The following is a 16,780-nucleotide window of genomic DNA, read 5'->3' as shown; positions in this document are numbered from 1 at the left end:
CCAGACAGGCTCAGGGTGAGTGGCCAGGAAACCTGGCAGAGTTTGCAGGAGGGGCAAACGCAGACCACCCCGCCCCTGCTCACAGCCTCTCCAGCATAGGCGCTGGAGGCTGGAGCGAGGCCAAGCAGGGCAAGCAGAAGGATGCAGGGGCTTGGGAGCCGAGATCACACCAGTTAAGTCAGAAAAGCCGGGAAAGGCACTGCCTGGGTGCTCAGGCCGTGGAACGTGAAGGACCCACCCAAGCAGTGTGTAGGCAGAAGGCTCTAGGGGAGGACCTGCTGGGTGACAGGACGGAGAATGCGCCTACAGCAGAGAGGGAAAGGCACCCGCGGCCTCCAGTGCAGATGCAGAGCCATGGCTCCCTCCCCATCTAGTGGCACTAATTGGTCTGACGCCTCTGTTATTTTAGTCGCACAGACTGATCCCGGGTTGTCACGGTGCCACTGGGAGTAGCTGAGTGATTCACATGAGGGGGAGGGGCCTCCTGGGCTGCGGGGTCTCTCATTCTCCAACCCCTGCTTCTCACAGGAGCCACAGCATTTTCTGACTCTTCCTTGGGCCCCTCTTGGGCAGCAAGCAGCAGCCCTGGGAGCCCTGAGCTCGGACACGGCGCTGATTAAACCAGCCCCTTCTCCCCACTTCACTGAGGCAAGCTTCCTCCCCTTCAGCTCCCAGCCCCAGACCACAAAGCACAGAGGACACACAGCAGCCCCAGCACAGAACCACACAGGCGTTAAAAATATGTCTTTAATGATCCAAGGTTCTGCAAGACACGGATACCCAGAATTGGGTGGAAATACAGCATCTCAGCGGTGCTGCTGACAACCTGGGGGGAGGGGCTGGATGCGGGCTGGAGACCCCTGAGGTGGAGTCGATTCCAACCTCATGGGAAGCCTCCGTGCCCTCTATCTCCATGGAAACCAGTTTAGTACACGGATGGGGCCCTAGGGAGCCCCTGTGAGCATCTCCGAGAGGTATTTCCCATTAAAAACCACCACAGGTTCCCTCCCCCACCCAAAGCTACTGCCCAGCTTCCCCCTCCGCCCGCCAAGATATAGAGGACGTGGAGTGACCACATAAGGACAAACAAAAGCAACTGTGCCTCCTGTTGGGGAAGAAAACAAAGGAGCGGGGAGGGTGGCAAGGTGTCTGGGGCAACCAGGAGTGCCATGATCACCAGAGGACTGGGTGCCACCCAGCCCTGGAGGACCCTGTTACAGGGGGCCACCACTGCTGGCCACAGAAAACGCAGCTCTTCAAGACTGCTTCCTCCCCTTCTAGAGCTGCCCAGGGTTTACACTGAGAGGGCTGGGGCACAGACAGACTCTACAACCCCAGGAAGCAGTCACACCCACTCCCAGACATGCCACCTGCATCCCATGTAGTATCAGACGGGGTCCACATGCTTCCCTTCCCGGCCTGCAGGATGGTCAGAGGTGTGGGCTGGGAAGACCAGGGCAGGGCAGGGGAGGAGGCAGTCTTCTCCAACTTGGCATCAAAACAGAACAAGTTCAAGAAAACAAAACTTTGATTTATATAGCAGCTGCTCCAGCCAGCTCACAACAGTGGGCCTCCCCTCTCGGAGTTTGCCCAATAAAAAGCTGGGCAAGGCAGGGGCACAGGCGCCCTCGGACAATGCACAGAACTCAGAAAAGTGAGTGTGTGCTACAAGAGAACAGCTGAGCCCTGCTGCCCCTGACACGTCCCCCGCTGGCCCCAGGTGCCCTGGGCCCTGACCTTGACCTGCTGCAGGAGCTGACGGAGCCCTGTCCTGGCAGGGGAGACAGTTCCCAGGCAGTGCTCCAGGGAGGAAAGTTCAGAGTGTCCCACAGAAGGAACATGTGTCCTCGAAAGGCTCCAACTGAGCTCTTCAGAGGAGCAGGAGGGGGCCACCGCCCTCAAGGCCAGGCTCCGAACGACAGGGCGCTGGGCAGGGTGGGCACGCCCCAGGCCCTCAGGCGCTGTGCGTCTGGATGAAGGAGAGGACGTCCTCCTTGGACAGCTTGTCTGGGTCCTGGGGCTTCTGGGATTCGTGCACACGGATGCCATCCCCCCACTCCCAGAAGAGCCGGCCATAGTAGCAGATGCTGGGGGGAGAGAGGAGGTCAGAGGCTGCACCCAGGGGAACAGGACCAAGAGACCCCCACCAACCTGACACCTGTGACGGGAACGATTCCGTCTGGCAGCCAAAACATACCCAGTAACCCCGCTCCTCCCGCCTTCCGGAGCCCGCTTTTCCAACAACACATAGCTTCTACTGCTAACGGCATCCTACTGGATCCTCCCATTACTGATATTCGGGGCTTATCTGTCTCTGCTGCTCTAACTGAACAGTATTAGTGTGGTGACACTAATTACAGGCGCATTAGAGCTACTGCTGCTGTTGAAACCTATGACCAAGAGTCTGGCAAACAGACACTGGGTCTGAGAGCAAGGCTGTGGGCCTTGCCACGTGCCTGTGCCAGGGTCGGCCCTTCACACTCAGGATGCCCACCCAACCTTCACAGCCAGTCCTGACATCACCCGCCTCTCCCTGGGCTCACCGCCCAGTCCCAGACACACCCTGCAGAGACCACCATCCCACCCACGGGGGAGGCCCCTGCCTGGGCAGCAGTGAGTCTCAGGGCGCAGGTGTGCCCCAACAGCTGGCATCCTGGTAGGAGTTCCTGGGGCTGCTGAGGGGGCAGGCCTGGAGGAGGCCTACTTACTGAAATGGAGCAATGGCATCTGCAGGGAGGTCAAAGGTAGAGTTCTTGGTTTTCTTGTTATAGAAGAACTTCCTCTTGAAGCTTTTGCTGAATCCCATTGTCCATGGCTCTGATGGGAGGAAGGGGACAAAGGCTCAGAAAGGACACACAAGACCCTTGAGGGATGAGTCAGCCTTCCTCCCTGGCTCCTCCATGCCCTCTCCCCCAGACAGCAGCAGAGAACAGCCTGGGAGGACACAGCCCTCATCATCAGCCCAGAGCGGCTCCTGAAGGACGCCGAAGACGACGACTACTCAGCAGCCCCACCTCCCACCAGGGCTGGCAGAGGGGACAGGATTCTGTTAGCCAGAGGGAAGAAGACTCAACAGGAGATACAAATGGCCAGTCTGTCTTTCTGGATCTGCCACTGCCCGTGAGGAAGGCCCTTCTCCTGCCATAAGGACACCATATGTACAAGTTGGGCCCCACTCTCCAGCCCCAGCCCAACCCCCAGGACCACCAAAGACGCACGAGCTCAGGGAAGGCAGTCCCCCTCAATACACCTGGCTCTGCCCACCTCAGTAGGAAGCCCTGAGCTCCAGCCCAGGCGAGGTGTGGGCCAGTCGCCCTGGCTGAGGGAGGGGGTCAGGGAGGGGCTCATCACCCACCATTCACCGTCCTGACGATGTAGAGGCCGGTGGGCACGAAGTGCCGGTCGTCCCGCCCTGTGTAGCTGAGCTTCGGTGTGCCACTGGAGCCCTTAATGATCTTCATTTCTAGCCTTGATTTTCCCAAGCAGGCGTGCAAACAGGAAGTGTGTGAGAGAGTCAGTCCTGATGTTAATCTCTGACTAATGTCAAAACCAGCCAACCCAATACTTGAATCTCGGCTCAACATAAAAGAGACTGAGGCAGAGACATGAGTTGCTCCAGGTCACACAGTGGGGTGCTGGGTTTAGAACTCAGCCTCTGAACTCCCAACTGAGCAGGGGAGGCAGGGGAATGGCACATGCCTCTGCTATGTTGCTGCTGTTTGCGGGGTGTCAGGGTGACACCAGCTGGGGTGAGATGTGAAACCCCAAGTGCCACGGGGCCTTCGGCTCACCAGCCATGGTGTCAGCGTAGCCACTAAAGAGTTAATTTGGGAGCAGTGAGACCAGGTCTGGCTCCAGTGGCCCGGTGGGCACACCCAGGAAGAGACCCCCAGATCCAAGCCCCCCGCGCAACGGCTGAGAGCACGAGGAGGCACCTAGCCCCTCCAACCCCCAGGCTCAACCCCTCTCGGCACCAGGGGCTTGGATTTACAGTGCTGAGGCAGCTTGCACTCTGCCTCTCGTGGGGACACTCGTAACTGTTACAGCATCAATGAGCCCGTATTTCTGCCTGACTCGCACCCGCCCTACCCCCCTCCTGACGGTGCTGAATCAGCTCAGCCAGGGGCCTCTGGCTGCCAGGCAGCCATGCAGACAAAGGAGGGGGAGTTAGAGGAGCCGTGGGGCCACTCGGCACCGCGCCCCCAACTCATCTCTACAGAAAAGCAGGGGAGGAGTCCTGGACACTGCCACGCACCCCACCCCAACTCCTCCCAAATCCTGAGCTCCCTGGCTGAGCCACGCACCTAACAAAAATCTTCTCCATCTCCTCCAGCCGGTACACCTCCTTCACCCTGTGGAGAGAGGTGCAGAGATGACGAGGGCTTCCCGGGGCACCTGTCTGGGCAGCAGGGGGAGGCAGGAGGCTGCTCCTGCAGGCCCTGCACCACCCAGACCACCAAGAACAAGGACCGCAGCCTGGCATTGCCTCCACAGACAAGCCCTAGGGTTCACAGCTGCCAAGCACCCTGGAGCCTGGCCCAGGGCAACTGGGGAGCAGAGCCATGGCTGAGGAGGGCGAGAGGGAGGGAGAGGAAGGTCTGGAAGCGATGTCCCTGTCAGTGTTCCAGCCCCACGTCCCCATCACTAGAGGCCAGGACACTAAGGGCCAGGCTCTTGTCCAGGTCTGTCTGCATGGACTTTAGGCCTTCGGGTAGCAGAGTTACTTCCAAATCGTCCTAACAGGCCTACTTCCATCACAGGTGAGGAGACCCTTTACCCAGCCCCCCAGCCCTGAGGGCCGCTGAGCACACCTCTGGAGCCATTACTGGGTAAGGTGCCCAGAGACTGAGCAACCAGACCCCACACAACACAGACAGGGTCCCTGAAGCGGCTTCTCAGGACCTGGCAGACAGGACATTTTAAAGCATGAGAGGAAATTGCTTTTTTAGACTTTCAGAAGATTTCTATCAAGTGCATTCTTACTACTGGATTTAATTCTAAGTAAATTTGTATTAAAAAGAATAATGAAAATTATTTTTTCAGTCTGTAGACACACGAAACCCCAAAGATAATAACATCAGACCTCAGCCCAGACTGGAAAAGTCTGTTCTCCGTCTATCTGCTGACTGTTCTTATCCTCCTTGCCTCCCACAAGGTCTGCACCTTTCATATCACCTCACATGGCAACAATCCGTGGCCTTCTTCCCATGCACCAAGGATCCCATTACCTCAAACCACCCTTCTCTTTATCACATTCAAAAACTCCCATTCCCTCAGCACCCTCTTCTTACCTGAAAAGGCCAGGATTGATATGCTAATGATACCCAAGCATGGATGTGTGGTTCACAGGTGCATCAGCGCCCTCAGAAGCACGTGTATCTGAAATGAGGACACCTGAACCCCAAGCAATGACTCTCTCTGCTGGAGGTTGGCCTGCTGTGACAGGCGGGACAGGGAGATACTCCAGGGCAAGCAGGCACCTCTCCAGGACCCCCAAGCACATCACTCATCAGGGTGGTCTGACCTCTAACGCTGGCCTGGCCTGGCCTCCACTGAGCCCTCTCCCACCTCACAGGGCAGGGGGGCAGGCACTAACCAGAAAGAAGCAACGGGGGAGGAGGATATGGGGGGAGAGGTGATAGGCTCACCTGATGGGATTCATGTCAGGCCGACTGGGCTTGGAAACAGCTTTCACAAATTTCTCAGCAAGCTGAATCCTACAATCCAACGGAGTCTCTCAGAGGCAAGTAAGGGTACCTCTACCTGGACCCCCGCCCCCAGAGCATCTTCATGGCACCAGTGAGAGGACACTCCTGAATCTGCAGCAAAGCTGCTCTAAGAGGCGGCACCCGCGTGCCCCTGGACGCCCCCTCCTGCCCTTCTCCACCAACGTCTTCAGGGAGGCCCGCTCCCCCTCTCTGGATTCTGACCTCTAATTTTACTACATCTTGGTTGGTTTTCCTCAAGTGTAACTTTGGCTGTACTCAGTCACCTCCAGCAGAACTTCAAGTATCATCTTTATTGTAAATGTCTGCGCTTTCACCCCAAACCACTGATCCCACAGTGCACCCACTCAGATGAGCCAACTTAGGAGTGATGTCAGCGGCACGGCAGTTTAAGGGTGTTCTGTAACTCCCTTTAAACAACTGATTAGCATCCGTCCATGAATGAAAGTGGGAACTGGGGACCCAGGTGAACTGACTTAGGTGGGGCCACCAAGCACAAAACACATTCTTCAGGGGAGAAGACCCTCCCTCTCCCCATAAGGTCACCCTCTTGCTCAGCCTTAAAGCAAACATCTCTCCTGATCTAAACAGCAGCAAAGTGGAGTGCACTGGTATTTATGAAATCAAGGGTGAGCCCTGGTGAATGAAAGTGCCAACATCAACTTCTCACCCTGCCCTTGGAACCAGCTACCATTAGAAGAGGGAAACTAAGGATGTTCTTAAGCAGAGAAGACCTGAGTGAGGAGCCAAGCCACAGAGGCCGCTGCCATAGCGCCGCCCTGGCCCACCTCCCCCTCTGTCCCCCAGAGCCCCCGTCAGACCGTTGGTTGAAGTGCTGCTCCCGCACGTCGCTGCCGTTCAGCACGAGGACATCGAGGATGTGGATGGCACTTATCTTCCGCTGGGCCTTCCCCTAGAAGGACAAGGACACTGCCCACCCTGCCAGGCAGTGGCCTGGGGCCCACTCCACCCAATGTGGCCTGCTGGCCTCCGTTCTACCTAGAGCTGGGGGAAGGGAGGTGCTCTAAACACATTTCTCTCACCTCCCTCCCAGTTGATGCTTGGCCACAGACTGGCCCAGGCTTCTGAGCAGACAAGAGATCTGAGGTCCTGGACTAGCCCCCTTAAAGCTCAGACCCGGTGAGACTGCCGCCATGGTGCTCTGGGAGGAGCTGGCTTCCCACTCTGGCCCTCTGTTCCCACTGACTGTTCTGAAAGTTATGTGTGTAGTGGTAATACCCAAAGCTCAAGGGAAATAACAACTTGCTTCTTTCCCAAGGAATCCTTGGTCAGTAACAATATCTAAAAACTACACAGCAGGTTGACTAGGGCCTTTGCTACCCAGAGATGATCAAGATTTCCTGCACAGAAGGAGACTGTGAGCCTTCCTACCTGAACATACTGTGGCTTAAAGCAACTATTGGAAGAGGAATACTTACAAAGCCTTCGTTGGGCCCTGGGCCCTGCCAACAACCACACAGAGTGTAACCCAGTTAACTCGGGGTGTGTGTGGCGGGAGGCAGTGAAGGGCCAAGCCCAGCTGTGCCTCAGTTCCCTAGATGGCAGAGCCACAACACGCGAGCAGAACCACCTCTGACCTCCCCTTTCAGCTCGTGGACAATCTCCACAGAGAGCAGAGTATCCCGCGGCAGCTCTGTCTTCAGGTCCAGCTTGACCCAGCGGTCTGACTGGCGGCCATCCCACGTGTAGATCTGAGACTTCTACGGGCAGACAGAAAGGGTTACGTCAGGCAGAACAGGGACTGAGCGGTGAGAGGCCAGTTCTCAAAAAGGCTTTCAGTTGGTGGCTCCAAGCTGATGGGGCTGGAAATGCCAGAAGAGGTCTGGAGAAAGGAGCCGGTGATACTTCCTACGCGAGGAGGACAGTGTTGTCCTCCGCTGCCTCGGCGGAAGAGGAGTGCTCTGACTTGGTCCCGCCGCAGGGAACAGGCTCAGGCACCATTCAGGAGGCCTGAGTCCAAGATCAGAGGCCCTCAGGCAAGATCCAGCTTGGTGTATGTGTGAGGAGGGTTTAGTGAAGGATCCAGAGAGCAGAGCAGAGAGAGACAGTGAAGAGAGAAAAAGATAAAATGTGAGAGGACACAGAGAAAGGAAGTGAGGAAGAGAGAAAACTACACAGGAAGACCAGTCAGAGTTAGGGGGAGAGCGGTGAGGACTCTACCCAGTTCAGATACAGAACTGCCGAGGCTTTCCCTCACCTCATGTTAGATTCCAAAGGCACCAGAGTAAGGACAGGTGGTGTCTGCGAGACAGGGGTGGCAGGGGTCGGGGCAGTGCTGCAAAGACACGGCTGCCAGGGCTGGAGCCGCCGAGCCTGCTGACCGTCCTCCTAGCCCAGGAGGCGCCACGCCACCAGGAGGAGGCAGTGCTCCCGGCGGCAATGCACCGAAGTGAACAAGCAAACACACGAGTAAGTGCAAGAATGAACGACACATGGGTAACTCAGAGGAGGAAAGGAAGGGAAGTTTCAAGAAATACCTTCCCTGGGGTCAAAGCGCCAGCTCCTCAGTGCCAAACAAACGCACGCCAAGTGTGGCAGGCGGCTGTCCAGATTCCCACAGACAGCACGGTTCCACCACCCAATCCGGGGAGGGAACCAGCTGCAGACTTACCCCCAGGCCGATGAGGAACTTCTGCTCGCTGCCAGACACCATGCAGCGGTAGTCGAGCACTGGGCGGATCTTCTCCAGGGTCTTGGCAGTAAGCGGCGTGGGCTTGTAGCTGAAGATGTCAATCTCAGTGCCCTGCAGCCCCGGGTCAGAGAAAACATGGCTGGGTTGGGGGAAGGGACAGGCGCTCAGTACGGGCGCCTGGGGGATTGGGGGCAGAGGGTTAGGGCAGGCTGGGGGGCGGGTGGGGACAGGGAGCACTTGCTCTCTGAAACATGCCCCCTGTTCTACCTAACCAGGAACAAACTGGGATCTAATTCCATCTACTTGGAGTGTTCCTTTAGGACCTATTAGAAGAGGCTGGAAAAGGAAAGAACACCGAGTCCCTGAGTACAGATCGATTTACCAGAGCTATAAGGAAATGTCACCCGAATATAAAAGCCTCCCCTTCAATAAAATTGAAAGCAAAGACTTGCAAGCAGCTGATTTGAAAGCAGTTAGGTGATCTCTCCACCTGTTTCAGAAAAATTTACACATGCTGTTTTTTTGAGGCCATCTTGAACCTCATTCTCCAGTCCCTGACTTGCACAACAGCTCAAGATTTGGGCCAGATTTAATGAAGCCCAGGGAAAAGCTAGAATTCAGGTGGCAGGAAAACACAGGGCAGAATTCCAGAGACCACTCACCAGAAACAGAGCCTAGGTCTGGGCCACTCCATTATGGAGCTCTCCTGGCAGCCCCTCCTGCCCCTCTGACCAGCTCCTGGCCTAAGATCACCTCACACTTCATGCCTCCCCTGCAGGCACATGGCACCCTAAACTTGCTGGGGAGTAAGAGCCAGCACCACCCTTGGGGCAGCAGGAATGCTGATCACAACACATCTCAGGCCAAGAATCTTCAGGGAGCCTGGTGGGCTCTGGGGGAACTCAACACTCTCACCAAAAGTCCCGCCTGTAGGAGGTCTCAGCCCACTCCTGAAGCCCACGTGGTACCTGCACAAGCCCCCTGGAGGCCAGGCACCCGGGGGTCTCAGTGATACCACCTCTTACCAGGCCTCTCTAACTCTTTATTTTCACCAGACAGCAAGCTTACCTGGATGAGCTCGAAGAACTTAGATTTTGGGTCTGTGGAAGAAGGAGCAACTCGAGCCTGGTCCGGGATCTGAAACGAGAGAGCAAAGAACTTCAGTTTTCAAGCACACTTTTGATCAGGGTTGTGTGTGAGCCTACACACAGGCTCAGACTGGGCAAGAAGAAATGGCACCCAAGGAAGCTGGAAAGGGGGGCTGAGGTGGCCAATTCAGTCCCTGCTCCCTTTCAGGCCTTGTGGTAACACTCCTTCAGAGCCATTTACCTTTCTCGGGGCTCTCTGCGGTCAATACTGCTACCCAGGGCCACCAGCAGGAAACAGGCCTGTTTACCCACCACCCTTGTCCTTGGTGACCAGTCTGTGGGGCTAAACTTGAGTGAAAGAGCCAAGGAAGTAACTCCCAACAGTGCTGAGACGTCCAACTCTTGAGTGCTGTGGGGGCCAGCCAGGCTGGGAGTCGGTCCCAGTCTTCTCGAAAGCGTCCCTGCCCTGGAGCAGAACTGGGTGGGGGGACACTCACCCCCCAGAGCCGGAGGCACTCTTTCCGGATCTCTGCCTGCCGAGGCTCGATCAGGGTCCTGGGAAAATGAAGCCAGTAAATGACTGAAACCTCTGAACAAGGAGTGTACCTCCTGCACGCCCATCAGAACCCCAGGGAGAGGGAGTCGCGTGAGGGAACGTGTGCATGCGCACATGAGGCCAAGCCGCCATTACCCAAGCTGCTTGTAACACTCACACAGCTCTGCCTCCGGGAGATGAGGGCACAGGGGCACGGGAAACGAGACGATCTCCTTGTTCAACCACAAAGGGAAGGGAGGAGCCACCCTCCTGACCACCCTGGATGGCAGGGTCCCCAAGCACCCTTCTTCCAAGTACCCATCAGAACACACTGGTTCCTTCCCTGACACAGGCCACATTAAGTCCATCCCGTGGACGTCGCCATGCCCGAGAAAGCTGGAGGAGCTCCTGCTCACCCCCTACCAGAGGTTTTCCTTGACCAGGCCTCCCTCTCCTAGCCTGATCACTCTTTACGTCCCCTGAACATCAGATCTTCTACACCTGCCCCCCTACATTCTCTGATGCACTGGTAACAATTTTTCCCGTATCCTTTGCCTGGGTTACTCTTATCTGTCCAAAGACAAAGTAAAGCCTTCGAGGCCGAGGTTCATGCCATATGCTTCTCTGGCATCCTTCACAGGATACGGTAAAGTATGAGATTAAAAAAGTAGGTATTTTTAAATGTTCGTAGAAATGAAGTGAAGAGCTCGGTTTGGGGTTGGGGGGTGGGGAACAAAACATAAAGATCTTCCGTTGAAACAGGTGGATTCTGGAAAGGGCAACACTCACGTGTCTTGGACAAAGGCACGGATTTTGGCCAGAGCTTTGATCTGCAGACTACAGTGGCTGGAATTAAAAAAGAAAAGGGTTTTATCTCAGAAGGATTACCAAAAAAGACAGCTTATGGTCATCAGGACAGAGAAGTTTAGCCAGAGCAGTGGCCATCTTATGTTTGGGGAAGGGGTTAAAGTCAAAAAAGAACCCCTTCGACCATACCCTTAAGGTACAGTTACATGGATCTGATGAAGGCTTAGGGTAAAGCAGAACTGAGTCAAACCCTCCAGACACTCAGATCCCAAGCCCAGCCAAAAGGAAGGTTCTGATCTCATTCTTAAAAATTTGAGCACTTCCCTGTGGTACAGTGGATAAGAATCCACTGGCCAATGCAGGGGACATGGGTTCGATCCCCAGCCCAGGAATATCCCACATTCCGCACAGCAGCTAAGACTTTGCGCCATAACCACCGAAGAGCCTCCAGAGTCTCAACTACGGAAACCCATGTGCCTAGAGGCCGTGCTCTGCGACAGGAGAAGCTGCCGCAATGAGAAGCCCGAGCACCTCAACAAAGAGTAGCCCCCTCTCACCACAACTAGAGAAAGCACGCTAGCAGCAACAAAGACCCAGAGCAACCAAATAAATTATTTAAAAAAAAACCCTGAAAGCCGTAGTGAAATGATTTTTTTGGCTGCACTGTGCAGCTTGTAGGATCTTAGTTCCTCAAGCAGGGATCCCCAAACCTGCAACCTTTCAATTAGAGTCCTAACCGAGGGACCACCAGGAACTCCCTGAACTGATTCTGAATGAAGCAACAACACAGACCAGACCTAGTTCAAGTACACACTAAACTGACTCACCTGCGCTAAGAGCCGCCCTTACTACCTTAGCCTCCACGACTGTTAGAGACACGCTTTTTCATTTAAAAAGTGAGATGTGATAAAGCAAGAAAATGTGACCTACTGACGAGAGGGAAAACAGTCCAATAGAACAAGACCAAGAGATGATCCAAATGTTAAAATGATCAGACCAGACCTTGAAAATAACTGAAACACAGGTTAAAGCATCTAGTGAAAAAGGTATAATATACTTTAAAAGATGGAAAAATACTGGCAGAGATATATAAAAACTGTGTTTTTCAAAAGCAAAAATTCTAGAAATTAAAAATATATTAGAAATAAATGGTATTATTTATTTAGCTGATTTACATAAGTATAGTTGCAGGTATACAACACAGTAAATCAAATTTTTATATATTACACTCTATTTAAAGGTATTATAAAATACTGGCTATGTATCCCTGTAGCTTATATTTCACACATAGTAGGTTGTGCCTCTTAATCCCCCATCTCGCCCCTCCCCTCCTCCCTCTCCCCACTGGTAACCCAACAGTTTGTTCTCTAAATCTATCATGCAATTTGTTTTATTATTCATTTTTTTGATTCCACATATAATGACAACTTATCTGTTTGACTGATTTCACTAAGATCCACTGCTCTAGGTCCATCCATATTGTTGCAAATAGCAGAATTTCATTCTTTTTTTTTAATGACTGTAATATTTCAGTGTGTACTAGGGTTTCCTTTCTTCCACTTCCTCATCAATATGTGTTATCTGTAGACTTTTTGATGGTGGCCATTCTGACAGGTGCAAGGTGATCACATTTAATTTGCATTTCTGTGATTATTAGTGATGCTGAGCATTTTTTCATATACCTGCTGGCCATCTATATGTCTTCCTTGGACAAATGTCTATTCGCGTCTTCTGCCCATTTTTTAATTGATATTGAATTATATGAATTATTTATATATTTTGCATATTAGCCCTTTATAAGTCTTATCATTTGCAAATATTTCCTCCCATTCAGTAGGTTGTCTTCATTCTGTTGGTTTCGTTTGCTATGCACAAGTTTTTAACTTTAATTAGGTTTCATTTCTCTATTTTTGCTTTCTTTGCCTTAGGGCCTGATCTCTCCACCTCTAAAATTTCTACTCTCTATGTCAGAGTATTCTGCCCTTGTTTTCTTCTAGATTTATGGTTTCTGGTCTTACATGTAGGTCTTTAATCCATTTTGGGTTTATTTTTGTATATGGCATGAGAAAATGTTTTAATTTCATTCTTTTACATATACCCACCCGTTTTTCCAGCATCACTTGCTGTCATAGAGACACAAAGACACAGAGACTCTTTTTTCTCCAATGTATATTCTTACCTCCTGTGTCATAAATTAACTGACAAAAGATAAAGGGAAAATCTTGAAAGCAGTCAGAGGAAAAAGGACACATGACACACTGACAAAGTTTATCGCCACGGCTAGTTTATCCCCCATGGCTAGTTTATCCCCATGACTAGTCTATCCCCCACGGCTAGTTTATCCCCATGACTAGTCTATCCCCCACGGCTAGTTTATCCCCATGACTAGTTTATCACTATGGCTAGTTTATCCCCACGGCTAGTTTATCCCCATGACTAGTTTGCGAGTTTTTAATCATGAGTAGATGTTTAATTTTGTTGAATATTCTTTCTGTATCTACCAAAATTATTATATTATTTTTCCTCTTTATTCCTTTAATACAGTGAAGTACAAAAAATAGTTTTCAAAAGGTACACAAATCTTGCATTTTTAGATAAACTCCAGTTGATCATAAGCATTACTCTTATACATTGCTATATTTGATTTACTAATTTTTAAACAGTTTTCTTTACATTTTTGGTTGTGCTGGGTCTTTGCTGCTGTGCAGGCTTCTCTCTGGCTCCGGAGAGCAGGGGCTGCCCTCCAGTCGCGACTCCTGGGCTCTACAGGCTCTATAGTTGGGGTGCACCTGCTCTGTTGCTCCATGGCTTGTGGGCTCTTCCTGAACCCATGTCTCCTCCACTGGCAGGTGGATTCTTTACCACCGAGACACGAAGGGAAGATTTTCTGTATAGGCTCATGAGGGGTATTAATCTATAAATGTGCAGTCTTTTGAAGTTTTGGTGAGATGGTTGGATGGAAACTCAATGGACATGAGTTTCAGCAAACTCTGGGAGACAGTGAAGGACAAGAAAGCCTGCCATGCTGCAGTCCATGGGGTTGCAGAGTCAGACATGACTGAGAGAATGAACAACAACAAATGTATATATTTAAATGCTATAAATTTCCCTTTATTAATCCTTTTTAAACTCCTTTAGAGAGAGAGATATATATATATAAAGGAACATATATATTTATCTATTCATCTGTCAGTGGACATTAAAAGACATTCAAATTGGAAAGGAAAGCAAAAAATTATTTACTTGCAGAAGATATGGTTATATATGTAAAAAATCTTAAGGAATCTACCAAACTACTAGAACTAATAAGTAAATGAAGCATTCACACAAAATATGTAGTCCATATACAAAAATCAATTGTATTTCCATAAACTAGTAATGAACAATTAGAAAATGAAAAATTTAAAACACCATTTACATACCCATAAAATTCTTAGAAATAAATTTAACAAAAGATGTGTAACATCTCTATACTGAAAACTATTAAACTGCTGAGAGACATTAAAGAACCTAAATAAAACTTCTAGATGAAACTTCTGACTGATACTCTAGTCAGAGTATTTTCATTACTTTAGTACAGTGGAAGTTTTTTAGAGAAAGAATCACCAACAAAAATAAAAAATTGATAAATTGGATTTCAGCATCAAAATTTAAAACTTCTTGGCAATCAAACGGAAAAGGAAGAAGTAAAATTATCTCAGTTTGCAGATGACATGATCTTTTATGCAAAAAATGCTAAAGATTTCACAAAAAATTGTTATAATAATCAGTCACATTTCTACACACTAACAACAATCTGAAAATGAAGTTAACTACTCCATCTACAATAGCATCAAAAAGAATAAAATACTGAGGAATAAATTAAATCAAGAAGTGAAAGACTTGTACACTGAAAGCTGTGTAACACTGCTGAAAAAAATGAAAAGAGATATAAATGAATGGAAGGGCATGCTGTGTTCATGGACTGGATCACTTAATATTGTTAACATGACAACACTCCCCAAAGCAATCTGCAGATTCAATGCAATCTCTACCAAAACCCCAATGGCAGTTTTTGCAGAAATAGAAAAACTCATCCTAAAAATCATATGGAAACTCAGGGGACCCCAAATAGCCAAAACAATACGGCAAATGAAGAACAAACCTGGGGGCCTCATATCCTGAGTTCAAAAAAACTTACTACAACACCACAGTAAAAAGTATGGTACTGGCATCAAGACCAATGGAACAGAATAGAGAGCTCAGAAATAAACCCTCACATGTATGATCAAATGATTTTCAAAAAGAGTGCCAAGATTATTCCATGGGGAATGCATATAGATACTCTTCAACAAAAAATGTTGGGAAAACTCAATATCCACATGCAAAACAATAGTTAGACACTTACGTCACATTACCTACAAAAATCAATTCAAAATGGATCAAAGACCTAAACATAAGAAATAAAACTATAAAACTTTTCTTTCTCTCAAAAGAAAACACAGAGAAAAGCTTCACCACACTGGATTTAGCGATGGATTTCTTGAATGACACCAGAAGCACAGGCAATAAAAGAAAAAATAGATAAACTGGACTATATCAAAATATAAAACTTCTGTGCAAAGGGCATAATCAATACAGTAAAAAAAACAAAACCCCACAGAATACAAGAAGATATTTTTAATCATATATCTGATTAAGAAATTAATACCCAGAATGTATTAATTTCTATAACTAAACAACAAAAATCAAGCAAATCAATTTAATGATGGGCAAAGGCAGGTCTGTCAAGATGGCACAGTAAGACCCTGAGCTCACCTCTTCACATGGGACACCAAAATTACAGCACAGGAGCCTAGAATGTCAGGTCCACGAATCAAGGCAGATTGGAAGTGGTCAAACAGGAGATGGCAAGAGTGAATGTCGACATTCTAGGAATCAGCGAACTAAGATGGACTGGAATGGGTGAATTTAACTCAGATGACCATTATATCTACTACTGCGGGCAGGAATCCCTCAGAAGAAATGGAGTGGCCATCATGGTCAACAAAAGAGTCCGAAATGCAGTATTTGGATGCAATCTCAAAAATGACAGAATGACCTCTGTTCGTTTCCAAGGCAAACCATTCAATAACACGGTGATCCAAGCCTATGCCCCAACCAGTAATGCTGAAGAAGCTGAAGTTGAACGGTTCTATGAAGACCTACAAGACCTTTTAGAACTAACACCCAAAAAAGATGTCCTTTACATTATAGGGGACTGGAATGCAAAAGTAGGAAGTCAAGAAACACCTGGAGTAACAGGCAAATTTGGCCTTGGAGTACAGAATGAAGCAGGGCAAAGGCTCATAGAGTTTTGCCAAGAGAACACACTGATCATCGCAAACACCCTCTTCCAACAACACAAGAGAAGACTCTACACATGGACATCACCAGATGGTCAATACCAAAATCAGATTGATTATATTCTTTGCAGCCAAAGATGGAGAAGCTCTATACAGTCAACAAAAACAAGACCAGGACTATGGCACAGATCGTGAACTCCTTATTGCCAAATTCAGACTTAAATTGAAGAAAGTAGGGAAAACCACTAGACCATTCAGGTATGACTTAAATCTAATCCCTTATGATTATACAGTGGAAGTGAGAAATAGATTTAAGGGACTAGATCTGATAGACAGAATTCCTGATGAACTATGGACAGAGGTTCGTGACATTGTACAGGAGACAGGGATCAAGACCATCCCCATGGAAAAGAAATGAAAAAAGCAAAATGGCTATCTGAGGAGGCCTTACAAATAGCTATGAAAAGAAGAGAAGCAAAAAGCCAAAGAGAAAAGGAAAGACACCCATTTGAATGCAGAGTTCCAAAGAATAGCAAGGAGAGATAAGAAAGGCTTCCTCAGAGGTAAGTGCAAAGAAATAGAGAAAAACAATAGAATGGGAAAAACTAGAGATTTTTACAAGAAAATTAGAGTTATCAAGGGAACAT

General features: G+C 49.6%; 1 protein-coding gene across 1 annotated transcript in view; it reads right to left on the bottom strand.

Annotated features, from left to right (window-relative positions):
- Positions 1 to 733: 733 nt before the first annotated feature.
- CMTR1 (cap methyltransferase 1) overlaps positions 734 to 16,780 on the bottom strand; it is a 53,535-nt gene continuing 37,488 nt past the window's right edge. The window contains exons 14-24 of the mRNA XM_061398060.1: positions 10,792 to 10,848; positions 9,965 to 10,022; positions 9,448 to 9,516; positions 8,359 to 8,490; positions 7,325 to 7,447; positions 6,548 to 6,639; positions 5,649 to 5,717; positions 4,305 to 4,352; positions 3,356 to 3,468; positions 2,709 to 2,817; positions 734 to 2,087 (exon numbers count right to left, since the gene is read on the bottom strand). Of these exons, the coding sequence (XP_061254044.1) occupies positions 1,955 to 2,087; positions 2,709 to 2,817; positions 3,356 to 3,468; positions 4,305 to 4,352; positions 5,649 to 5,717; positions 6,548 to 6,639; positions 7,325 to 7,447; positions 8,359 to 8,490; positions 9,448 to 9,516; positions 9,965 to 10,022; positions 10,792 to 10,848 (1,003 nt within the window). The 3' untranslated portion in view covers positions 734 to 1,954. The remainder of the gene's footprint in view (positions 2,088 to 2,708; positions 2,818 to 3,355; positions 3,469 to 4,304; positions 4,353 to 5,648; positions 5,718 to 6,547; positions 6,640 to 7,324; positions 7,448 to 8,358; positions 8,491 to 9,447; positions 9,517 to 9,964; positions 10,023 to 10,791; positions 10,849 to 16,780) is intronic.

This window comes from Bos javanicus, chromosome 23 (genome assembly GCF_032452875.1).
Source record: "Bos javanicus breed banteng chromosome 23, ARS-OSU_banteng_1.0, whole genome shotgun sequence".
NCBI lineage: Eukaryota > Metazoa > Chordata > Mammalia > Artiodactyla > Bovidae > Bos > Bos javanicus.
The sequence above is the reverse complement of the archived record's forward strand: the minus strand, read 5'-3'. Positions and strand labels throughout refer to the sequence as shown.